The sequence below is a fragment of the Schistocerca cancellata genome, chromosome 6 (genome assembly GCF_023864275.1).
Source record: "Schistocerca cancellata isolate TAMUIC-IGC-003103 chromosome 6, iqSchCanc2.1, whole genome shotgun sequence".
Taxonomy (NCBI): Eukaryota; Metazoa; Arthropoda; class Insecta; order Orthoptera; family Acrididae; genus Schistocerca; species Schistocerca cancellata.
The window spans coordinates 217,266,816-217,293,803 of NC_064631.1; the positions used below are offsets into that span (position 1 = coordinate 217,266,816).

A 26,988-nucleotide genomic window follows, 5' to 3' on the forward strand; every position below is an offset into this window, starting at 1 on the left:
CAATGTTTGTGAATAGCTAAGTTTTAGAGGTCCAAACACATGCAAGTCACATGGTGAGAGGTCGTAACTGTATGGTGGATGTTCCAGCATCTCTCACTGAAACTGCTGCAATGTCGTCTTCACCGCATTGGCCATTTATGGACGGGCATTATCATGCAGGAGGATAACGCCATTGGACAACACGCCTTGGCATTTTGACGTGATGGCTTGTCTAAGGTTCTGTAAAGTGGCTTGATAACACTAGGCATTGATGGTGGTTCCCCATTCCAGGAACTTGACAAGAAGTGGGCCCTTGTGGTCAAAAAGGACATCATGTTCTGATAACAGAACTGGTGTGCACGGCCTTTGATTTCTTTGGAGGTGGTGAAGTCACGTTTCCACTGCTTACTCTGACGCTTGCTTTCTGGTCAAAAATGGTGACGTGTATGTCACCTGTGACAATACGCGACAGAAAGCCATATTCGTCCTCATAATGTTGCAGGTGACTCAAGACAACGCCATTTGAGTATTGCACTGCTTGGCAGTCAGTTGGTGGGGAACCCACTGAGCGCAGATTTTTTGAAAGTTCAAGTGTTGATGCATTATGGTGTGGGCGGTTCCCATGCTAATACCCAGTAACTGATGGATCTCTTGTCCATGGTGATTCTGCGGATGCCCAAGACTAAAGCATTCACTTCCGCAACCATTTCCAGTGTGATGACACAATGAGCCTGTCCAGGATGACAACCATTTTCCAGTGACTCGTACCCCTCAAGGAACTGTTTGCGTCATTCCACAAACACTTCAACAACTCAGATTGTACTCACCATACATAGCCTTCTTCCGTTGATACATTTCACAGCCCCCAACTCCCTCCGCCGCCAAAAATCGAATCAGTCCTCGTTGTTCCTGCTTACTCGCCTGAATGTTCGGTAGTGGACGATAACTTGTGTGACTACCCAGGGTGTATATGATCCGGGAAAAACCCGGAAATTTTTTCATCCAGGAGAAAACCGGGAACTTTTTAGAATTCTGGGAATTTTTCATTGTTTTAGTTTTCAGTTAGATTTTTGTAATTTTGACAGGTAAGAATCAATACTCTAACGAAGGATATTACTGTATCCCACTACTGCAGCAATAAAATATAAACGAGTGAAAGAAACGAAAATAAAACTCAAGTTGCAAACAATATGCGCCATATAAACAACAAAATATAGTGCTCATACAATCGTCTGCCCAGTAAAATATGTCAAAGGCTTTAGGAAAGCTAGGCAATGCTTCATAACAACGAATTGCCTCCTTTGAGAGTGACGTCAGAACTGTTTACATTAGATTCGTTTGAGCAGTTGCGAGCGGGCTCGTGCGCTATTGCTACCCTCCCTGTTTACCTTTCCCTGTAGTTTCATAACCTGGGTTGTGAGTAACTGAATCCACTTTCCCTTCTTCCCCCTTTTTCCCCCCCTCTCTCCTCCCTGACGAAGAAACAAAGTAAAGTTCCGAAAGGTAGGAATGTAAATTTTCTGTTCTGTTTTGTGTATCTATCGGCTGTACTGAGCTGAGGTAAGTACTCGCCAGCCCCTCCATCGCTTTAATATGAGGCATACTTACTAAGTTTTTAAGCATTTATTTATTTGTAACTGCAGTGCTGAATAATTGTTGATGCTATGGATGAAAATCAAAGGAGGATATGTCACTTTTCATTGGAAAGTTCTACAAAGGTGTAATTAAAGTTATTGTGCAAGTAAAAGGCACTTTATATGTTGAAAATCAAGAATTAATACCATACGGGTAATTTATGTGAATGCATGGACACATATTTGCAAGACAAGCATTAGATAAATTCATTAGTGTTTACTGTGTAACCAAGAAACGATCATATGGAACGAAGATTTATGTAGAACTGTCTGAGTAATTACTTCTGTATTACATAGGTTTCCAAATCAATGTACTTATTTTAAAGTAATCAGAATTAGAATCTAAGATACTAATATGGTGTGGAGAATGATTATGTATAAATAATACTTTAGTTTAACAAATACTAACAAAGAGAGAGAGTGGCTGGCCAGTACTTACCTCAGCTCAGTACAGCCGATAGATACACATAAAACAGAACCGAAAATTACATTCCTCAACAAACCTCAACTCCTTTTCGAATCTGAATTTCACCTGGTCCTTCTCCAAAACCCAAGCCACCTTCCTGGATGTTGACCTTCGTCTTGTTGAAGCTCACATCCACACCTCTGTCCATATCAAACCCACAAACAAACAACAGTACCTTCACTTTGATAGTTGCCATCCATTCCACATCAAACGCTCCCTTCCCTACAGCCTAGCTATTCGTGGCAAACGCATCTGCTCCAGTGATGAATCCCTCAACAATTACACCAATAACCTGACCAGTGCTTTCCTCTCCCGCAACTATCCTACAGACCTTGTCAACAAACAGATCTCCCGAGCAATACATTCCTCCCCGTCCAACAACAATGTTCCTACCCCCAGACCACACAGAAGCATCCCCCTTGTCACCCAATATTATCCTGGCCTCGAAAACATCAACAAATTACTCCGCCAGGGATATGACTTTCTCAAGTCAACCCCTGAAATGAGATCATCCCTTGACAAAATTCTCCCCACACCACCCAGAGTCGCCTTTCGTCGCCCCCCTAACCTCCGTAACATCCTTGTTAAACCCTACAATATTCCCAGACCACCTTCTCTACCCAGCGGTTCCTACCCCTGTAACCAACCCCGCTGCAAAACCTGCCCCATGCATCCCCCCACAACCACCTACTCCAGCCCCGCTACTGGTAAAACATACACAATTCAAGGCAGGGCCACGTGTGAAACTACACACGTCATTTATCAACTGACATGTCTGCACTGCACAGCCTTTTACATCGGCATGACAACAACTAAACTGGCTGAGCGCATGAACGGACACAGACGAACTGTCCGCCTAGGAGATGCCCAATACCCAGTAGCGGAGCATGCCCTCCAGCATAATTCTAGGGACCTAGGAACCTGCTACACCGTATGTGCCATTTGGCTTCTCCCACCCAACACCAGTCCCTCTGAACTGCGGAGATGGGAACTTGCACTCCAACACATCCTTTCATCCCGCCATCCCCCTGGACTGAACCTACGTTAAACAACCTCACTCCCATTTACTCTTCAGTCTTCTCCTCTTTCCCTTTCCTCTTTAACCATTCACGCATCTTTTCATCCCACATAGTTGTGTTTATCTTTATACTATATACCTCTTTACTTCTGTATGCATCCTCTTTGGTTTGAAGCTGGCACAGTACTTACAGTAGAATATCTTTGGCTTCCCTCTGACAACCATGCTTCCATCCTTGCTACCCTCCCTATTTTCCTTTCCCTGTTGCTTCATAGCCTGGGTTGTGAGTAACTGAATCTCCTTTCCCTTCTTCCCTTTCTTTCCCCTCTCTCCTCCCTGATGAAGGAACATTTGTTCCGAAAACCAGGAATGTAATTTTCGGTTCTGTTTTATGTGTATCTATCGGCTGTACTGAGCTGAGGTAAGTACTGGCCAGCCACTCTATCTCTTTGTTAGTATTTGTTTCACATCTTTATATGAGATTTTCCATTAATCATTTAATACTTTAGTTTTCTTTTTTTGCATAAAATTAATTCCATAGCATAGTGGATACTCATAAATACAATGCAGTAAAGAAATATGGTCAAATGCTTTTTTTAAAGCTTGCCTGTTGTAAAGAGAAAAATATACAAAGGAAAGTCAATAAAGGACAATGGACTGATGTAAATTGTTAATACAAATTCAGTGTTTTTCAGGACATTTACTTTAGCTTCGTAGGAAGCTGTTTCATAATGCCACACTGCATAATTTATTAAGAGAGAGACTCTACAATATGAACAATTGCAGTACTAAACCTAAAGATAACAGGGGGCTCTCTCTTCTATTCCCATAAGAAAAAAATAATGACATGTGCTGTGATACTTGTTGTAAACAAGTGAAATGCCCTTGCATTTATCTCTTCAAAGCTTTAAACCAATTTCATTCCAGGTATCAAACGCTATTTGTTAAGGTGACTATCAAACATGAATGTAAAATCCATGGTGCTCTTGATCAGGATCTGTCTATATAGCAGTGTAATGACATTCAGAATTTGCTGAGTGCATTTGGGCAAACCGTTACACGATGCCAAGGTCATGGGACTTTGGAGGCAATGGGTGTTGGCAACAAATAATTTGTTCGACACATCTGAATGCTTCCTATATAGATATTGGTAACCCATGGTATGCTCAGAGTACAAATACTTTCATTCTTACTTCATTTACTGCTATTCATTATTTTTGAATCATGTCATTCTATGCAGGCTGTACTTCTTTCCTACAGGTAACACAATTCTAGTTTGTAAGAATATGACATCCATTTACAATGATGCCTCACTTTTCTTCCTATTTTTCTCTACCATGCCATAAAAGTTTATGATGCATGGGGTAACGTCATCATTTAAAAAAGGTAACTTGACTCTTTTTCTCTGTCATAATTTTCAGGTGTGAAAACTTGGCTTCATTATTCCTTGGATTGAAGTTCACTGATCGTGCTGATATGGAAGTGTTATCCAACTACATAAAGGACTTCATAGTGTCTAATAGACTTGTTGAAAACCTCTTCAATTGATATTTATTTTATAATTTTAATATTTTATAATTATATTTTAAGCCCATTTTGCAAACATTGTAGTTGTCAAAGTACATAGAACAGTTGCTTCACATGCATGTATACAAAGGTGGAAAAACAATCAATCATTTCAATATCACTAATACATAGAATAAACACATGAGTATTCAGTGGAAATTGTGTTTAATTAAAGAGAATGTCCATTATCATGTGAATATTTTAGGAAACTAGTAACACATTGTGTTTGTTTTGGTAAACACATTGGTCCCTTTTTGGTTGTATTCAGTACGAATTGATTTCTGCTTAAACTTCTTTGCAGCTGTAGTTTCTTAATTACTATTAATTATTGAAGATCTCTCAAATTAATTGTTGATTCTGAAAATTGTTTCACATTACTTTGTTGCTCAAGAATTAGTACTTGATATTCACTGTATGTATCACTTATTGTCATTAGATTATCTTCTTGAGTGTCAACTTGGATATTCAGTGTTTCATCCTGCATAAAATAGAAAACTGTAATTATATATTTGGAAATGTTTTTCTTACTGATGGACAGCAACACATAGGGCTGATTGTATAAACATCACTGACTGGAAGTCAGTTTTGACTGTAGTGCAGAAACTGAACTCTGTTTCAGGACTCTACTCTACTGTACAACTCTAAACTTGGATCCACTGAAGAAGGTTCAGTGATGTTTTGAGCTGCAGTATGGGAGTGGCGTAGTCATACATTTACATGTTAATAACGACTCTTTTATTCTTGCAATTTGTATCTGTACAAAACAAAAGTATTGTTCTGTTATGTCACTACATTTTAAACTGACAGTTACATTTGAACCCGAATTTGATCAGCGAATTTTCGCGTCAAAGTTTGTTGTACTTCACACTGATATAATCTAGGATAACATTTATACAATACAGACTTCTGAGTTAAGTTTGGTTTGAAGCCATTTTCTGTGTTAATGTACAGTCAAATGTTTATACAATCAACCCTTGTTGTTTTTATATACAGATTATTAACTGCATGAAAAATGGTAAAACAAACTTGTAAGTACAATTCAGAATGAAGAACATATCAGATATGGTAACAACATTATAATCCCTCAATTACAATACATTTAACACTAATCTCTCTATTACAAAATATGGAAAAGTTGTTTGGATCTGCATTTGCACACAATACAGTGCTTTGAAAATAGAAAATTTAAGAGGATAGAGGAAAGTTGATATGTGATGATTACACCAAACTGTAAAAGTAACTGGTACACCCGCAAAACGTGTAATCAATAACTCTACTGAGACACAACGTGTAATGGCACAGCAGAGAGTATTAGTCAGTGGTGGTTCCAATTTTATGTGCTTTATTTTTAAAACCACCCATGTAACCAAAAGTAGCAGTGAACCATAACAGATTTTCTCACAAATTATGTTGCTTGAGCCGTTACAGGTTATTTCCTTCCAGACATATTACAATGAGCACCAAGTCATATTCCTAACATTGTAGGCTTGTGATTACGTAAAGACACTAACACATCAAAGTAAGTATTTTATCCTCTTCATATGGTTTTCTAACATTGTCCATGTAGTGGTAAATATGTGTGGTGACACAACACTCTTCCACATAACAGGAACATTTGTGCCTTGAGCACTCCATGTCAGTTGCAAAGAGTCTTGTTTATAATGGAAGGAAAAAAGGTACCTTGTTTCAGCCCTCATGCAGATTATACAAGGTGTGGCAGGAAAATGGGCTGTTTTAATTAGTTACTGGCAACACTGAATATTTGCCATCTGTTTCAGGTAGGTACGCCATTTGCTGAGATGGAGCACTGGAGTGACGTAGTGATGTTGCTTTGGTTGTGTAAGCATTGTACTAAGGTTGTGTAAGCATTGTACAAAACCTTTTACAAAAATAGTGATTGTGTTGCTGTTGCTGAACAGGAATCCCATTACCATTTACCCTTAGACAAAATGGTTCTATACTATCAGCACAAGCATTCAGATTATGGGTGAAACAGCACGTGCACTTAAGCTGAAATCACCATGAAGGCCCACAATTGCTCACAGAAACAAAAAGAGGAGGTGCAGAATGTTATAACTAACCATCAGAAGCATTCTGTGAGACAAATTGCAGCTGTACTGGGACTGTCCTCTCGTAGTGTGCACAAAGTTTTATGGACTGATTTAAAGTCGCAACTGTACAAGACACAAATTGTGCAACAGTTAAATGAAGTATGTGATTATGAAAACCAAATGATTGTTGACTAAAATTAAGAACAGTGAAGGCTCTTAACATTGCTATGGATGAGTGACAAGGCACATTTTCATCACAGTGGTTATGTCAGCAAACAAAACTCCCATCAACAGGGTGAGGAAAATCCTCACGAAGTCCATCAATGTGTCTTATGCAGACAGAAAATCACAGTGTGATGCATTTTCTCTTCAGTGGGCATAATCGGTCCTTTCTTTCTTTGGGGATGAACATGGTCGAGAGACCACAGTCACATCTAAGCAATATACTGCCATGGTTGATACTTTCCTCACATCTGAATTTAACAGTTTCCTGCAAATGAGTATTGATTTATGCAAGATGGTGGTACAATCTCATTGTACTCAAATTTCAATGGCAACAGTGCACAGTGTGTTTGGAATCCACATCATTTCAAGGGATGGGGCATTTTATGGCCTCCCCAGATCTCCTGGCCTCCCCAGATCTCCAAATTTATTAGTCTGTGATTACTTCCCTTGGGGGTGTCTACAGAAATTGTGACACTGAAAGACACCATTGATTCATAAATCAGAAGCATTCCTGTACAGATGATTGAATGTGCTGTGAACGATGTAAACTGCATATTGTCTGAGTCTCAATGTAAGAATGATGGCCATCTACAGGATATTGTTTTCATAACATGAACAGTGCATGAAATGGCAATGTGTATGGGTTTTGTCATTGTAATTGAAAATATTATCCTCAGCTTGTTTTGCTGTATCAAAATTGGCCTAGTTTTCTGCCACACCCTGTAAAAGTAATGTACCCAAAGTGGTACTTGGAGCTATGTTTCTGCTGTGGGTAATTATTCAAAATGTGTCATTTGCTGTTTTAATTTTTGTGAGAATTCTCTACTTACACCCTGACTAATAAAGAAGATATTTTAGTTTTCCTTTTAGCTCTTTGGTTATAACCAAAACATCACAATGAGTTTGCTTTTGAGCCCACTAATTAAAAAACTAAAATGATATCTTTTCTGAATGATAAATGAGTGATATATGATTTTTTACAACTTAGCTGTGTGCTACAACATGAACAGCATATAGTTGGAGACGTTACCAGTTAGAGCTCTCAGGTGATGGAATTAAATACAAATAATGAAAAGAATACAAAGCCAGTTGAGAGTCACATTAACAAAACTGAAATCATTGCTCAGCTTTTAGACAATGTTCCCCTTTAAAGTTAATTAACAAAAACACATGTACATGTACACAGTTTTAGCTGACTACTTCGTCCTAGCACTGTAGCCCAACTGGAGTGATTGGGTGTGTAAGGTGTAATGAATGTGATGAAGAGGGAAGGAAGGGAGGGGTGTGTTGAGGGAAGGAAGACTGATAGTTGAGAGGGAGAGGGAGCAAAGGAATGGGATGTGACACCTAGGAACCCAGCCTGGTGAGAGCAAGGGAAGCTACATGAATCACACAATGAAGTGGTGGAGCGATTTGGGTGAGAAGGAGAAGGAGGGGAGGGGGGTGGAAGGCAGAGACTGTAGAGTGTGTACCGTAGTTGTCAATAGATTAAGTGAAGTAGGAGGCATGAGGACAGGGCTGGAGGTGGGGAGAGGTGTGCTAGCAGAGTTTCAGAGCTGATTGAGATGAGAAAGAGGAGAGCTAGCAAAGATTAAGGCCACAGAGATGCATGACCAAATGATGTACAGTAAGAAGAATTCCAGTCTATTTAATTCAAGTTACTGCTGCATGTCAGGATACAGATAGCAAAAGTGCAGCAGCCATTGGTGTCACGCACATTTTGTTCAGTTGCACGTGTTTCCACTGTATGCTCAATTGTGCTCTTGCTCACAATTTGGTGCTGGCTGTTATTCCTGGTGGACAATTCATGCAGATGGATTTTCCAGTATATTATCATTTACTCAATTTTGACTTGTAGTGAAACATATTTCTTAACCCATATTTAAATAAAATTAAGCTGACATAGATCCATTTGTTAGCAATTACCTGAAGAACAATTTGAGACAGTTCTGGATCAGAGGCACACACCTCTGGGTTTAGTGTCTGCTTCAGTGGATTGTCATTGGAGCTGGAAGCTGCATCTTCCTCTAGATTCATGCTCTGCTTCTTCCATGTACATATATCTTCATATGTAAAATCAGTTCGTGCAGATCCTTTGCAGGATTCTTCCTCATGGAATTCTGATGTTACTACTGTTTCCTCTGTCAGTGGCACAGGCATGCTGGCTGCTGTTACTATAAAGCAAGTATCTGATATGACCTCTGTTCCGGAATCATCTTGCACACCCTGAATATTGGTAGCTGTTATCTGTTGGAGCAAAAACACGTTAAAGATGATACTAAGGCTTCAGTGAGGTTTTTATATTGCACTGATTAATATAGATACATATTCTTTTCAGAGGGTGCTGCTGGCCATTAAAACTAAGCAAGGATAGCAAATAACAGAAGTGTAATTATTGTACATATGCAGCAAACTGGGAAGAATAGACGATTAAATTTTCAGGTGATTTGTGGATGTATAGGGTGTGAAATTTAGTACAGAGTGCTACCAGCTCTGGCAGCAATATTGGTTTTAACTTGGCTGGGTATCACGGTGACAGATATATTTAAATGATTCCGAGCTGCTTTCAATCTGTGGCAGCAAGTGAGGTGGCACAGCGGCCAGCACACTGGACTTGCATTCAGGAATACGACAGTTGAAATCTGCATCAAAATATCCTATATCCTGATTTATGTTTTCTGTGATCTCCCTAAATCACTCCAGGTAACTGCTGGGATGGTTCTTGTGAAAAGGCATTGCCGATTTCCTTCCCCATCCTTGAAACAATCTGAGCTTGTGCTCCATATCTATTGATCTGGTTGTTGATGTGACATTAAACAATAACCTACTTCCTTCCTTCTTTTCAAGTCTACATCACAGTTAATGAGTCTCAGTGCCAGCTAGTGGTGGTGTGCCAGTCCCTTGGCAACCCATGCCTAGATGTTATCAATGGGTGATAGATCTGAAGAATGTGCTGGCTAGGGCAAGTCAAACACCCTTTTTATCAAAGTAGGTCAGAACAGCAAAGGCAACATGTAGCCATGCATTATGTTGTTGTAAGAGAATGCCACAAGAATCTTGAATATATGGCACAGCTGCCAACCTCAACAACCAGTAAATGTAAAATCGGCTGTCCAAATTACTGGCTGTGCAAAACACAAGTGAATGTTTCTGAGTCTAGCAGACCCACACATTCCTAGATCTGCTAAGACAGGCAGCATTTTTTCTTTGCATATGACTTCTGCCACAAGCTATCGATTCTGCCACACGACTGGATACCAGGATACTGTAGTCGCTGGTTGTCGGTTCAAAGAAGGTAGCTCAGGCTACTAGCAATGCTTCCACCAACCCGGCTTTGCTCCCAGTCTGGCTCTTCTCCTTGTGGTGTCACCATATGTTCAGCTCCATGCTCGCAGCATGATCGACACACCATTTGGTGACAAGTTTGGTGTCGAAACCTCACTGTTGAATTTAAAGATATGCCTGCACCACACCAACTATGGAGACCAGTGAGTAATTAAAAGTTTGTGCCATAAACATTCCGACCAGCCGGTGTTCTGCACCCACATGCATACCATCTGAGTCTGCCCATCATGCCATGTAACCTTCACTCCTGATCTGCCCCATCAATATTTCCTGCAAGAGACAATTAATAGTCTGCCCATCATGCCGTGTAACGTTCGCTCTTGATCTGCCCCATCAATGTTTCCTGCAAGAGACAATTAATCCCCCAAGAAACTGTTGATCTTTGAGACTAACTCATGCCCCTTCTAACCATGTGTAGATACTGTTCTTTATACATCATCCATCAAGTCCCATTCCACTACCTTGTATTCTATATAGCAAATTAGGTATGGAAAACTTCCCACACTGGTGACCTGATGATAAAATTTGGAGACTTAATTTTCAAATTTGGCATGTTGTTGGCCGCCTCATCTCATTAGGCATGCCAGACCCACTCCCACCAATTTGTAAACCACACCAACAACTTCTGTTAGCATGTTCCCGCTCCATCGTCTCACAATACCATCATCAACCTGACCATGCGCCTAGCAGAGCTGGAATGCTGCAACACTAAGCTGCATGCAAATCTTGTGCCGACATGTCCACCAGCAGCCCAAATCCTGGTGCCAGCCTCAGCATCTGCTGGTGCCAGCCTCAGCATCTGCCGCCGCCACCACTGTTCCTATTGGCCCTGACATGTTGATGTCCAATCCCCTGCCTGCTGGTGCCACTCCATCTGCTAGTGCAGCAGCCTGCACACCACTCTTCAATCCTCAAGACCTGTGACTGTGGTTTTTCTCTATGGACACCATCTTTGCCGGCTGTGGAATCACCTAAGATGCCACCAACTTTGCTATGGTGATTGAGCCAACGTATGTAATGGAGATTGGCAACATCATCTTATCACACCCTGCCACCGACTGCTATGAGACACTCCAGCACCACCACCTATTACAACTCACATGGTTGTAGATGCAGCATGTCTGGGTCCTCCTTTCCACTGAGCGGTGTGGAAACTGGCAACTCTTGTAATTCCTGCATTACCTCGAAAGTCAGATGGAGCCACATGTGGTTTCTAATGGTCCCCTGTACAGCATCTTGCTGGCTCACCTCTCGGTCCCAATACAGACAGATGTGGCTTCACACCAACCTCGCCCTCACTGACGCTGCCAGCCTCACTGACAGGGTGCATGAGGTGCTGGTCTCCCTGGCTGCCACCACCATTGCCATGCTGGCTGCTGTGGACAAGCGTTCTAGGCGCTTCAGTCTGGAACTGCGCGACTGCTACGGTAACAGGTTCGAATCCTGTGGCATGGATGTGTGTGATGTCCTTAGGTTAGCTAGGTTTAAGTAGTTCTAAGTTCTTGGGGACTGATGACCTCAGATGTTAAGTCCCATAGTGCACAGAGCCATTTGAACCATCTGAACCATTGCCATGGGCTAACACCCCCTCCCCCCACCCCCCAGCATTCAGCTGACCATCACGCCACCCTCCCTGCCATGAACTCATTTGCCTCACTGCTCAGCTTGCTGCTAATGACATCACCAGCCACTACCCCATCCTCTGGCCTAGCCAACATGGCAATGCTGCAGGCAACCGTGGGCCGCCATGATTCCAATTGCCACCTTTCCCGCCGCAGCACTAACTGTCTGTGCAACGACAGCTACTGCCACCACAACTCCAGCCACCTGCCGACACCTCTTGCTCTGCTGGTACCACAACCATTTCAGCCTGGACACAGCGAACTTCAAGCAGCTACGCTCTTGTCACCCAAACACAAACAACTAGCAGGATTAGACACGCCCGGCTGCTCATCAGTCTCGCAGCACTTGTTCGTTTGACATGCTCACTCCGCCACACCTTTCCTGAGCAACATGGCTACGAGTTGTCTATCTATCCAAGGCATCTTGTAGGAGACCCTTGCATCACCTCAGCCATAATCCTGATGGCAGTGAATAAGTCTACCATCACTAGCTATGGCATACATTATCGTGTCCTTGACCTCAGCATGCAATGGACCTCTCTCGAACATTCACCATCGCTGATGTGACTGACCCCATTATCAGAGTAGACATCGTTGGCTATTACCACCTGTTTCCGGAAGTTGCCAACCAGCACCTCATTGATATCAATACTGGAAAATCAATGAAGTGCACAACTTGTTTCACTGTTTTCTTTGTTGTAAGGCAGGTGGCACATTTCAGCCCATATACCAACATTGTGGCAAAACATCTTGCTCTCACACATCCACTGAGTGCACTTCAGGTGGTCTGCTGGCCACAGCCCCTATGACTGCACAAACTCAAGATTGCCAAGGGCAAGTTTGATGAGCTGTTCGTTGTCAGCATGCTGCATCTTTCAAAGAGCCTGTTGGCATCCACCCTTCCAGTTGCCAAGAAGAAGGATGGCTTCTGGTGCCCAAGTGGCAATTACCAGAAGCTGAAAGCACATACCTTCCTTGAATGGTACTTGTTGTTGCTCACACACAGCTATTTGTTGGTTGAAGCTACAATTTTCAGCACAATAGACTGCATCAAAGCTTTCACCCAGACTCTGGTCACACCCAAGAATATCTAAAAGATTGATCATCAGCCCATATGGGCTCCGCAAGAGTTCCTTCACTGCATTTGGCCTCCGTAATGACGCCCAAATGTGGCAGTGATCCTTGGACGGCATCTTGCGGGACTTGCCCTGCTGTTTTGCCTACTTGGACAACATGCTCTTTCTTCCATGATGCCCAAGGAACACCGTGAGCACTTATGCAGTATTTTTTAATGCCTCCGTGAGCACCTATACAGTATTTTTTAATGCCTCGATGATGCCGGCATCATCGTCAATATGGCAAAGTGCATTCTTGGTGCCAGTGAGGTGGATCCTGGGTCACATCATCTCTGCTGCTCGTTCATGTATCCTGCCCAACAAGGTGGAGGCTGTCTTCGAATTCCTGTCCCCAGAGACATTCAAGGACCTCTGCAGCTCCCTCAGCATGTTAAACTTCTTCCATCACTATTTGAGGAACAACAGCTATACAGAAGCCACTCATAATGTACATTCATGGCCCTGAAAACAAAGGGCAACAAGCCGGTGCTGTGGATGCCAAAAATAAAAGACAGCTTCTCTGCCACAAAGCATGACTTGGCTGCTACCCTGCTTGCCAACCTTCATCCTACCACCCCAGCTTGCCATTGAGGTTGACACCAGTGAGACAGCCATTGGTGCTGCCCTGTAGCAGCATACCAGAGACACCTGGCAGCAACTTGCTTTCTTCACCAGCAAGCTCTCAGCACTCACTGGCACTAGAGCACATATGACAGAGAGCTCCATATCATCTACAAGGTAATCAAATACTTTCAGCCATTGGTGGAGGCCCAGCACATAATCAAATCACGGTCTTCACCAATCACATGCCTATAACATCTCTGCAAAATGAATTTGACCAGTGCTCCTCATCAATTCCGGCAGCTGTCTTTCATCACCGAATTTACTACTGACATACATCAAGTCACTGGAACTGACGTCATTGCTGATTGCCTCAGCCAAATCTGCACCGTTGCCTCTTCCATGGATTGACAGTCACTTAGGACCATGCAGAAGGATGACACAGTACTCTCCCAACTACACCTGGATGCTGCTTCCGGACTCTGCCTTCAACATACGTCAGATCTCGACTCAAAAAGCAGTATTTGATATGTGCTCATTCCTGCTTACTGCCTTCTGGAAGGCCACTCTTGGCTGGTTGCCCAACATGGCACACACCAGTATGTCTACTGCTCTGATGATGCAGCATTTCCTGTGGCTAGGTGTTCAGAGGGACTGCAGGATCTTGGTCTGCACATGTCTTGCCTGTCAGCGCACCAAGGTTGGTAAATGATCCTGTCGCTGCATTCCCAGACATCCGGCATTGCTTCAGTCACATTCACATGGACATTGTTAGCCCTCAGCCTTCCTCTGACAGCTGCTGCTACCTCCTAATCTCACTGCGCGTTCCTTTATTTAGCACTGTAAAAATTAGCAAGTGCCCCTCTACAAGAATCTTTTAGACTAATTCATGTTCCTTGTATCAGTTCAGCGTCTAGAAAAGTATTATTTTCTTCTAATCATGTTTAGACACTGTTCTTTATACATATACTATCATGGCTCGTTTCACTACTTTGTATTCAGTTTAGTAAACTACTAGAGAAATCTTCCCACAGTACCATCCCTTAACACCAAGTGAGGTGCTGGGCCACGATGATGATGAATGCAATCTGGCTATGTTCGTTCTCCTCAGAGGCTCAAGACACATGTAGTGGGTATAACAGTTCCACAAGACCAAGTGAACAGTCTGTCCTCTTCAGTGCTAGTCGTGTGAGGCCTCTGAGGTCCTGCATGGGTTTAAGTATGTTGTTCGTGAACCAATTGCTTCCATATTCAATAGGAACCCATCGATTCCACATTCACTAACAGTTGTGGAATCACAATCAATGAGCGCGGCAATATTGCATAATGATTGACCATTATCTTCATAGTCCACAATCCTGCTGCTACTGAATTCAGATATATGTTACTCAAAGCTTAACAATTTCTTCACAAACAACCAAAATACAAATGTGATTTCTGAATGTGAAACCTGCAACATAATATTTCCTTGCATACAGAATGAAGATTGCATTGCCCACAACTCATCACCAGTAATGATTTCTTTCAGAAAATCATGCTATTTTGAAGCGTAGTGCATTAAGTGATCCAAACTTGTCCTTAATCACTGATCCTTGTGGTTGTCTGTCAAGTTTTTGGGCTCCCAGCAGCGAGCATTAATTTTGTTCAATTTCAGCGTGTTATGAACAGTATCGTACACTGCATCCCAGGAAATGTTGCACTGCTGCGGTGTGTGTTACTTTCCAATCTTCCCTCATACTTTCAGTTTATCTAAAGGTACATTTATAAAAGCATGATCTATTATTATTTCTGATGATTTAGTGCTCCTTGTTGGGCTATTTACATGCAGCTTCATATTATATGCACTTACAACATCATGAAAACATTTTATACAGCTGCTCTGTTTCAATGTACTTATATTTAGGTCACCAGTTACTATTAAGTATGGGAATTCTTTAGTAGCATTGCCAAGTAGTACTTCAAGTTCTATTAGGAAATATTTTATCATAGAGCTTGGAGAACAAATTATATCTAATATTAGACATTTGTCGCCCTGAAAATTTATTCCAATTGCAGCTGCTTCAGAACACATTCCTACAGTTTGTAACTGGCCATGGAACACATTTACTTATACTGCTCTCCACATACAATGCTACTGCCAAAGGATGACACACTATTTATAACCCTGTAAATGGTACATTTTTATTTCATTTTCAGTCAGTCCATGCTCAACTGTTACGAAGATATTTGGTACCTCTGCAACAAGCAGAACTTGTACCTTCTCTGCTTTTTTTTTTTTTTTTTTTAATAGTACATTGAACATTTTGATGGAATATTCATAACGCATAATTAGTTCAAATTTCTTTTCTGTGTTCTATTTTGTTTTGTTTTACCTGTGGATATGAGAATTCCTGGTCTTTCAGTAGTGCAGCTCACTCCCTTTAAACTTAAATGCCCTTGGTGACTTTGTCGAAGAAGGGTCTGGAATAAAAAACACTTTATCACAATATTTCTGAGCCATATAGTGTTATCCATTACTTTCTCTCTGAGCTCAAAGTCAACATTAACTTTGAAACTGTTATTAAGCCCTTTTGTTTTAAAGCTTTTAAGAACAGTCTTTTGCAGGAAGCTAATGACATTTTCAGGAGTTGTGCTTCTTTTGACATGGCTCAGGTGTAGCCAATGCTCTTTTTCTCACCATACAGCATTTCTTGTTCATCTCGCGTGCCAACTGTTATCTTGATACTGGTTTAGATTCAGCATTTTTAGATGCAAAGGAATTCTGGGGTAGTAAGTCCACATTTTGTTTGGTGCTTAATAGTGCATTTTTGTATGAATGATTGTGTTCTTCAGTCACAGTCTCAACATACTTTTTCCCTTCAGTACCCACAAAGATTTTTGCTGCATTCATTGTCAAAATATACATTTCTTCTCCTTTTCCTGTGTACTTCCTGGAAATGTGCATCTTCATTTTTGCAGAATTTCTGTCTGTGGAATTTGTAAGATTGTTGGGACTATTTAGATCATAAAACTGATATGTTTCAGTTTCATTTGATTGTTTTCTGTTTACAATTGGAGTGTGTGAGACTTAACAGCGTGTTTTTGTTTATTAATTTTGTTGGATTGTTTTCTACTTACATGTGAACCACATCCTTCTGTAGTGTTGCATTGCTGGCTCTCAGCTAAATGTTTGGGGAAATCATATGCAATACATAACGAACTGCTTTCCGCAGTTTGTTGAAATCTTGAGAGCTCTGACCTGATGCACAACACTTTATATATTAAGTGTTTACACTTTGGTTGTACAAGAGTTCATGTCATTATCTTGCTCATGAATTTCTGTTCATCATTTCGTGGAATCATACCACACTAGAATCACTACCCACACACCGCATGCTGTTTTCAGGGGTTTCTTAACTTCATTTTTCAAAGTACTTAGATGACCACGATAAATATTTTCCTAATCTTGCATTTGAATTGAGAATTGTGATTAGCTTTGCATTTATTGAGTTATCATTTGATAGTACGAAATCTTGTCGAATTAACAAGTGAACGAACTCCGGTAAGTTGGCCCACTTGTTAACACCATTTCCTGATGTTTTACGTTCCTGTCTTCCTTTTTCTCCAAAACATTCAAGGACTAATCTCTTCTCACATGCTTTACAATGAAACTTAATTCTCTCTTTAATACATCACAACAAGGGCTTCACTGTTACGGACGCCTAAACAATCATCGTTAAAGGATTTTCTGTGCCACAATCCACACAGCACAACTTTCGCATTTGGCCAGTGCAAACATACTGCCAGGAGGTGAAAATCTCAGAACCACAGATAGAAATTCAAATACTGTCTATTTCTAGCTTTCAGAATTCTAGCTTCCTTTTTCAAGGTAAAATAGAGGAAATATTGGGGTGTAACAGGAAAGACAAGTCACACAGAAGCCACTCTTAACCCACATTGTCTGAGGAGGAAAAAAGTAGGTAGCAGTATAAAACAAGGAAGGGGGTCACAGATTGAACATCACTAGAATTGATTTTTATGCCCCTTCACCAGAAATGAAGGTGTTTGGGGCTTCCAACTTCATTAAAATTGTTATCAGAGTAACTTAAAGAATGATTTCAGTATTCAAATCATACGAAATGAATGGAAAGTGAATACTTCAGTTTAATATTTTATTGTAAAATTAGTTCTGCCATTGTAAAACATATTCAGCCTATTCTAAATGAAAAGTCATACTTGCCTCCGTTTCTGTTGGTGCCAGTAAAAATTGTGTCATGGTTTCCCCTGCTTTGGACCCAAAATCTAAATTGAAATAAGAAAAAAATGTCATCAGCATATTAAAGAACTGTCAATAAAAACTAAAATTAAGAAAGTAAGTTGGAAACCTGTTGTGTTGGCAGAAGAGCCAACACTGTGTTACTAGAGGAGGCCAAAATGCACGTGTTTTAGCTCATGCAGGCTGGCGTGAGGAGGGATGAGTTATACTGACGTGAGGTCTGGAATGATTATTCAGAAAGCGGACGTAATTAGTTTCATACGTAACTTTAATCCATTAATGATAAATGTTGCTCTTGACGGTACATGATTCAGAATATTATGTGTTCAGATTATAGTAACTGAATATGGCGCCTTGCTAGGTCATAGCAAATGACGTAGCTGAAGGCTATGCTAAACTGTCGTCTCGGCAAATGAGAGCGTATGTAGACAGTGAACCATCGCTAGCAAAGTCAGCTGTACAACTGGGGGCGAGTGCTAGGGAGCCTCTCTAGACTAGACCTGCCGTGTGGCGGCGCTCGGTCTGCAATCACTGATAGTGGTGACACGCGGGTCCAACGTATACTAACGGACCGCGGCCGATTTAAAGGCTACCACCAAGCAAGTGTGGTGTCTGGCGGTGACACCATAAAAAAAATTCAAATTTAACTTATTCAACATTGACCTACTGTGGGGAGGGGGGGGGGGGGGCTCTGAGTTTTAAGGGATTTTTCCCTCCTCTTTGTCTTCCTTTAAATTGAGTTTTGTTTTGTTTCCTAGAAAATAACTCCATAGTTTCACAGCTTGAGATTCAGTAACTTCCAGTTCTGATTTTGTATTACTCCTCTTCACAAATAATTGATGGTTACCATGTGTTCATAGTGTGTGTCTTCACAAGCATTGAGTCTACAGTTAATTCTTCATTCATTCTAAATTCTTGTTGAAAAATAAACTGTTAACTGGTTAAAATGTAAGTAGACTACGTACCTTATTTCTTTTGGTTTCACTTCTTATTCTCAGTAAGAAAAGGTCAGAAGGCATCAGAAAATTATCATATCTCAATCAGTAACTGTTTCTTGGGGCTAAACATATGGTACTGCCATTCCGGCTTGGACAACAATTGTCGATGTCAGATAATATGTATATCATATGAAGCATAAAAAATTGGGTACTGTTTCTGTCTTGGGCAGACATTACAGAAACGAGAATGAGCTTACTATCTCGCACTGCAGCCATTTCCTTGTGCTCTTTCAGCTTCCATTACCATTCCCCGCACTAACCCTAAAAATAGCAAAGGAGACGTGTTTGCATATATAAGGCTAGCTCTCATTTTCCCAATTGCTCTATTATGGTACTAAAATGAAATGCATTTTCAACTCAATACTTATTAATCTCTATGGCTTGGTACTATGATTTTTTGTACATACAAACGTTTCCCCTTTTCTTTTAACAGGTTCATAATATTACATTTGTTTTATATCCATCCCGCTATACTAGTTGTTTTGTCACTGATGGTCTGACAGACGTAACACACCTGCAAATATTTCAGTTGTGCTCCCACTTCTGTTTGTAAGTATTAGCGGAGGTCAGGCAATACTGGTCAGCAGTCATGTAATGTTTCCCAAAATGATGAGAGATTGCAGCACAAACATACTTTCTATCATTGTTTGCTCTCAACAATTAACCATTGAAGTAATGAAAGGTTATTTCCAGCATAACAATAAAATACATGTCACCATCTACTCTTTGGGAATAGTAATGACTACACTTGCCCAATTTATTATGAGTTTCTAAGCATACAATGAATTAGGGTTGGTAAACATTCACACCAGTGAATTAGGAGCAAGAAAGAATATACCTGGCAATTACATGTATGTATTAGGACATTTAAAGCATTGGTTTTTGGAAATAGTGTCAAAAGTTAAGTCACATCATAAACCAGAGAGTAGATTTGAAGATAATCTCTCTTGCAAATAATTTGTGTCAATTATATGAAAGCGTGATGTCTGTTCTTTCAGACATATCTGAAAGAATGGACACCACACAGAGAAAGAAAAGAAAAAGAAAGGAAAGGAAAGGGATTACTGATGTCAGCTGCATCAGGATGTTATGCGGAATCTGCGGCGATGAGTGAAAATGTGTGCTGGACTGGGATTTGAACCCAGGATCTGATGAACAGACACTGCACATTCATATAACGGATTCACATAGATTGGCAATGGAATCATTTGCTTCAGTGCAGGTGCTCAAATATATTCGCCCTTCTGCAGGAATCTCAGTGTAGCAACAGTGGAGGAAATGGACAGGGTGTGCGGATAGATGACGTTTGTTGGGAATGTAGATGGGCCATGAGGCATGCCAAGCTAGTTCACGTGGATGCGCGAATGCTGTGTCCTGGATGGCGCTGTGATTAATGCACCTGCCAGAGATTCCAGGTTCAAATCCCAACCTGGTACCCATTTTTACTTGTCGCCGCTGATTCCATGTAACCTTCCAGTGCAGCTGACATCAGTAGTCTCTTCCCTTCCTCGTCCTTCCACCTTCAATTTACATGTTATTTGTGTCAGTTTAAAAAAAGTTGTTAGAGCAGGAGCTATTTTGTAATTACTTTTATAAGCACAGTTGTGTTCCCTGTGCAGCTACACTATATTACATATTTTACTGTGTGATTCATTCATAAAAATCCTGAAGTTTTACAACATTCACATTTTAGTGGTTTGGTGGATGCCTGGCAGTTTTATGTACAAAGATTTATTCAATCTTACTTCGTTAACCTACAATTAAAATGTCAACTTTCAACATAACTTAGACCTCTGGCTATGCTAAGATTTTGTATTTACATTTGTTGGCTTTGCTGACTCTCATCCAAACTGTCGCCTTTGAGCCTAAACTATATCTCCAGATATGCTACAGATCAGTCTGTCAGCACAAAATACATTTCAGAATATAATATAGACACAACAAAATAATGTGTTCTGTTCTGTTCTGTGGTTTTTAATTCACAAATTTAAGGTAGGTACTATTTAATAATGTTGGGATTATTACTCCGAGATCACAATAAACTTATTAGTTTACTCATCGTGAGTTGTAAGGGAAGACCTGTAATAATTACTTGAGAGAAGGTGACCTCCTTAGCTAAGATTGCCTGTAAATAATCTTTATGGTCGATTATCGGTTTCAGTAAGCATGATTACCACCTTCAGATCTGTGAGTACATTCATACAACATGAAAATATGCAGTCATAAAATGCAGACATAAAAATAGGAGGTGCATTTTAATAGCAAAACCCTGCTACAATGCACCTTGTAAAAAGGTTATTGCATGTCTCCTATACCAGCTGTGGAAGTACTCTTTCTAAAACATTGCCAGGTGTGTAAGGGACAAGATGAACGATGCAGCAGCAAATCAAGGTCAAAAGCACAGTATATAGAATAATTCACCAAATGCTCATGTCTAATACCACACACTACTGTGTAATTCATTGCAGTCATGGCACCGGTAGACTGGCAGGAAAATTGACAGCTAGCACTGACAAAGTGTCACTAGTATATCATGTACTTCTTACTTAAAATTATTTATGCATTTTACTTAGAGCACCATTCCTGTTACATGTCAATAAAAGATTCCTAAATATCTTTTTAAAAGTTATTGTAAAGTACTTACCAAAAATTATTCTTATAATTTTCTGAAAGAATACAGTGGTATCTGACTGTATGTTTCTGTATGTTACCTGTGTACAAGAACATTGTACTCAATAATAGCATGTAATAATATGCCATCTTGCACAGTACAAAGCATAATACATTAATTAGCGAGTGAGGTGGCGCAGTGGTTAGCACGCTGGACTCGCATTCAGGAGGATGGCGGTTCAGTCCCATGTCTGGCCATCCTGATTTATGTTTTCCGTGATTTCCCTAAATCGCTCCAGGTAAATACCGCGATGGTGCCTTCCCCATCCTTCTCTAATCCAATGAGACCTATGACCTCGCTGTCTGGTCTTGTCCCCCAAAAACAACCCAACCCCCAACATTAATGGTCTAAGATCATTGTACTCGATAATACTGTGAAAGCTGAAATCTAAATTGCACACACGAAATATACAGAAATGCACAGTCAAATGGCAGTGTATTCCTGTTGCCTCACAAGCCAGATGGCGGGGTAGGGTCGGGAGTACACCGTCCTCCACAGCTACGTCCAACATCGTGTGCCTCCCTTCCCAATGTCCTTCGCAGCCTCACTACACAACAACAGTGAGGCATTTCAGGGTGGGAGGGGGGGGGGGGGGGGGGGGGTAGGGGAATATGCTGGTGTAAGCTGTCGCCAGCACAGCAGGTGGCAGAGACGTTGCGAGAAAATCGATAGCAGGCGCAAACAATGCACCTATCAGGACTGAGGACAAAATACAGAGTCACAGGCAACATACCACAAACATCCTCTCGACTGTCAGTCATCCAGTGAGTCACCGAGTCGAGGCATTGGTCGCAGAGTCAGTCAGTCACTAGTGACCAGAACAGTATACCGTATATACTCGAATAATCCGCGCATGTTTTTTCCCGAATTTTAGGCAGTAGCATGTTAGGAGTGAAGTATTAACTTCCTCAGACTTGTTAATTATGGCTACAAGTTCTTGTTATCGCTCGTACACTGCTAAAGAAAAAGTGAAAATTATTGAAGATGCCGAGAATATTGGAAACCGTACAGCAGGAAGAAAGTACGACGCGAGTGAGAGTTGTATTCGCAACTGGCGAAAAAATAAAACGCAGCTTCAAGAAACTAAGTAACTGCCAGGCATTTCGCGGCCAAAAAGTGAAGCACCTGGACCTCGAGAAAAGGCTCTGTGATTATGTAGATGAGAAGTGACAATACATATGCATGGTGACGAGTGAAATGTGCCAACTTAAAGCATTGTCTTCAGCCAAAGAACTAGGCATTACCAGTTTCAAAGCTAGCTGGGGCTGACTATCAAGATTTTTCAACTGAAATGGTTTAGGATTCCGGAGGACAACTACTATCGCTCAGCGGCTTCCAGGCGATTACAAGAAAAAAAATAGTGAATTTTCATTGTTATGTGATAAATCTGTGCCGTAAACAGTCCTATATATTATCGCAAATTGGTAATGTGGATCAAACGCCAGTCTATTTTGAGATGCCGCTCGACAACACAGTGAACAGGAAAGGAGAATCCAGCATCATGATAAGGACTGGTGGCAGTGAGAAACAAAGATGTACAGTGATGTTGTGTGTAGCTGGCAATGGACAAAAGCTACCACCTTACGTGATATTTAAAAGGAAAACTATTCCAAAAATATCATTACAAGGCATACCGGTATTAGTGAGAGCGAATTCAAAAGGGTGGATGGACTATGAACTTATAATTGACTGGGTAACACATGTTTGGAACGTCGTCCTGGTGCATTACTGAATTTACGCAACATGTTGGCCTTAGACAGCTTCTGCAGACATACAACTAAGGAAGTGAAAGACAAATTACAAAAAGGGAAAACTGACTTGGTCATTATCCCTGGAGGCCTAACATCCATCCTACAACCACTAGATGTGTGTATAAATCAGCCATTCAAAGCTGCACTTAAACAGCAATATATGCAATGGATGGCTGATGAAAACTATAAGTTCACACCTAGTGGAAAAATCAAACAGCCGGATATGTCCCAGATTTGTGAATGGGTGAAAAGTGCATGGGACTCCATTCCGCAACCACTGGTGGAGAAATCCTTCAAAAAAAGGGAATAACAAATTCACTGGATGGAACAGAGGATGACGCTCTATGGGAAGATGGTGAAGACGACAATGATTCTCCTGCTAGTGATGACGACGAAAGTGATGAATAGAGTGGTAAGAGAGGAAACGTACCAGTATTGACTAAAATATTTTATTGCACATACCGTATTAACAAATTCGTAAACAAGATAATTCACATTTCTTGTTTTGCTAGTGTAGGTATGCATAGAGTCCCAGCTGGCAGTGATAATGTTCCCCAGCCGCCCGCCCTTCTAATGGGCCAGCCGGCCAGCTGCATGCCGCTGGCCACCCGCCTGCAGGCTGGCCAGCTGCACGCCGCTGAATCAATTGTGTTTTAACGATGTATCAACCTGTACAGCAGCGATGCTTCAAACCAGTAGTTATTATACATACTTTTGAACACATTATAACATTGGAACAATTTTTTTGTAAATAAAACAAATTTTAAAAAATAATTTTTTTTCCTCTTCCTCAAAATTGGGGTGTGCGGATTATTTGAGTATATACAGTACTTAGCAGGACTTTTACTTCACCAGCAGTGAGGCTAACGTGGACTACTACAGATGAGCTTGTACCAGCACACTTGGACTATCTTAAGGTAAGTAACTTTTTGTTCTGGTTAATAAAGAACCCTGTTAATATAAGAATGCAGTTGTGTTATAGAAAGAGGATACTGGCGATCAACAACATCCTCTCCTTGCTTCTCATGGTGCAAGCTTACAGTGACAACGAGATGACACAAAACTTTTGCTAGAGAAAGAGCAAAAGCTCAAAAGTTAGGGGAAATAATGTATTCTGTTGAATGTTTCTAAGTGCCACATATAAGTCAGCTATAGGTGAATGACTGCCTTTCCTTTATTTTATGTTTTATTCCATCCTGGAATTTCCATTGTTGTTTAAAAAGTAAATAATTTTACGAACTTAGAAATTGTTATACTACAATCACTACAGTCCCAGACTGTTCCATCATTTTATTTACATGTAACCTAATTTTTATACAAAGTAAAATTTCTACCTTTGTTCATGAGATCATTTATGTCCGACCGTCCTTCAGCAGTTATAAGGGCTGATGGAGGTGGTAAAATGTTCATTCCTTTTGCTGATGTGTTTCCACCTGCAAGTGAAGTTCCATATGAATGCTAATTACAATAAAACCGAAATTCACTTGAAAAGAATGACAAACATGGAAACAGAAATGCTGAATAGTACTTACATTCAGGAGTTGAAATACCAAGTACTAACAGTACACACACATAGAAGTAGAAAGGTAAAAGTCTATCCTAGCATTTAAAATAGCCCCATCCTCAGGGTGGAGAGGAGAGTTTGGAAGGTTAGAAATGACTGGCACATCACTTACAACCTAGGTAATTTAGAACTGTTCATTAACTCTGTTTTTGCATAAGTTTATTTACAAATTAAACAAAGTAGGTCTATAGTTCAATTTCTGCATTCCTCAAACCAAATTCAAATAGCAAAATAATATATATATATATATATATATATATATATATATATATATATATATATATATATATATATATATATATATATATATATATATATATGGTTATAATAGAAGGAAACATTCCACGAAGGAAAAATATATCTAAAACAAAGATGATGTGACTTACCAAATGAAAGTGCTGGTAGGTCGACAGACACAAACGAACACAAACATACACACAAAATTCAAGCTTTCGCAACAAACTGTTGCCTCATCAGGAAAGAGGGAAGGAGAGGGAAAGACGAAAGGACGTGGGTTTTAAGGGAGAGGGTAAGGAGTCATTCCAGTCCCGGGAGCAGAAAGACTTACCTTAGGGGGAAAAAAGGACGGGTACACACTCGCACACACACACATATCCATCCACACATATACAGACACAAGCAGACATATTTAAAGACAAAGAGTTTGGGCAGAGATGTCAGTCAAGGCAGAAGTGCAGAGGCAAAGATGATGTTGAATGACAGGTGAGGTATGAGTGGCGGCAACTTGAAATTAGCGGAGATTGAGGCCTGGTAATCCTACTCCCAACATCACCACTGCTGAAGCCCAGGCTATCCGTGATCTGAAGGCCGACCGGTCCATCGTCATTCTTCCGGCGGACAAGGGTTCCACGACCGTGGTACTTGATAGTCGGGAGTATGTGGCTGAGGGACTGCGTCAGCTTTCAGACAACCCCACATACAAAGTTTGCCAAGGTAATCCCATTCCTGATGTCCAGGCAGAGCTTCAAGGAATCCTCAGAACCTTAGGCCCCCTACAAAACCTTTCACCTGACTCCATCAACCTCCTGACCCCACCGACACCCCGCACCCCTACCTTCTACCTTCTTCCTAAAATTCACAAACCTAATCATCCCGGCCGCCCCATTGTAGCTGGTTACCAAGCCCCCACAGAACGTATCTCTGCCTACGTGGATCAACACCTTCAACCCATTACATGCAGTCTCCCATCCTTCATCAAAGACACCAACCACTTTCTCGAACGCCTGGAATCCTTACCCAATCCGTTACCCCCAGAAACCATCCTTGTAACCATTGATGCCACTTCCTTATACACAAATATCCCGCACGTCCAGGGCCTCGCTGCGATGGAGCACTTCCTTTCACGCCGATCACCTGCCACCCTACCTAAAACCTCTTTCCTCATTACCTTAGCCAGCTTCATCCTGACCCACAACTTCTTCACTTTTGAAAACCAGACATACCAACAATTAAATGGAACAGCCATGGGTACCAGGATGGCCCCCTCGTACGCCAACCTATTCATGGCTCGCTTAGAGGAAGCCTTCTTGGTTACCCAGGCCTGCCAACCCAAAGTTTGGTACAGATTTATTCATGACATCTTCATGATCTGGACTCACAGTGAAGAAGAACTCCAGAATTTCCTCTCCAACCTCAACTCCTTTGGTTCCATCAGATTCACCTGGTCCTACTCCAAATCCCATGCCACTTTCCTTGATGTTGACCTTCACCTGTCCAATGGCCAGCTTCACACGTCCGTCCACATCAAACCCACCAACAAGCAACAGTACCTCCATTACGACAGCTGCCACCCATTCCACATCAAACGGTCCCTTCCCTACAGCCTAGGTCTTCGTGGCAAACGAATCTGCTCCAGTCCAGAATCCCTGAAGCATTACACCAACAACCTGACAACAGCTTTCGCATCCCGCAAACTACCCTCCCGACCTGGTACAGAAGCAAATAACCAGAGCCACTTCCTCATCCTCTCAAACCCAGAACCTCCCACAGAGGAACCACAAAAGTGCCCCACTTGTGACAGGATACTTTCCGGGACTGGATCAGATTCTGAATGTGGCTCTCCGGCAGGGATACGACTTCCTCAAATCCTGCCCTGAAATGAGATCCATCCTTCATGAAATCCTCCCCACTCCACCAAGAGTGTCTT

At 41.2% G+C, this 26,988-nt stretch overlaps 1 protein-coding gene and 1 long non-coding RNA gene across 4 annotated transcripts in view; one reads left to right on the top strand and one right to left on the bottom strand.

Moving 5' to 3' along the window:
• Positions 1-4,624, top strand: part of LOC126190888 (uncharacterized) — a 57,879-nt gene extending 53,255 nt beyond the window's left edge. The window contains exon 3 of the long non-coding RNA XR_007538291.1: positions 4,519-4,624. This is a non-coding gene — a long non-coding RNA (uncharacterized LOC126190888). The remainder of the gene's footprint in view (positions 1-4,518) is intronic.
• A 41-nt stretch (positions 4,625-4,665) lies between these two features.
• Positions 4,666-26,988, bottom strand: part of LOC126190890 (uncharacterized) — a 136,296-nt gene continuing 113,973 nt past the window's right edge. For 2 of the 3 annotated variants that reach the window (XM_049931499.1, XM_049931498.1), the window contains exons 9-12: positions 24,592-24,690; positions 17,802-17,863; positions 8,866-9,186; positions 4,666-5,141 (exon numbers count right to left, since the gene is read on the bottom strand). In XM_049931499.1, coding sequence (XP_049787456.1) covers positions 4,989-5,141; positions 8,866-9,186; positions 17,802-17,863; positions 24,592-24,690 — 635 coding nt within the window. In that variant the 3' untranslated portion in view covers positions 4,666-4,988. The remainder of the gene's footprint in view (positions 5,142-8,865; positions 9,187-17,801; positions 17,864-24,591; positions 24,691-26,988) is intronic. The other variant, XM_049931500.1, reaches the window with a different exon arrangement.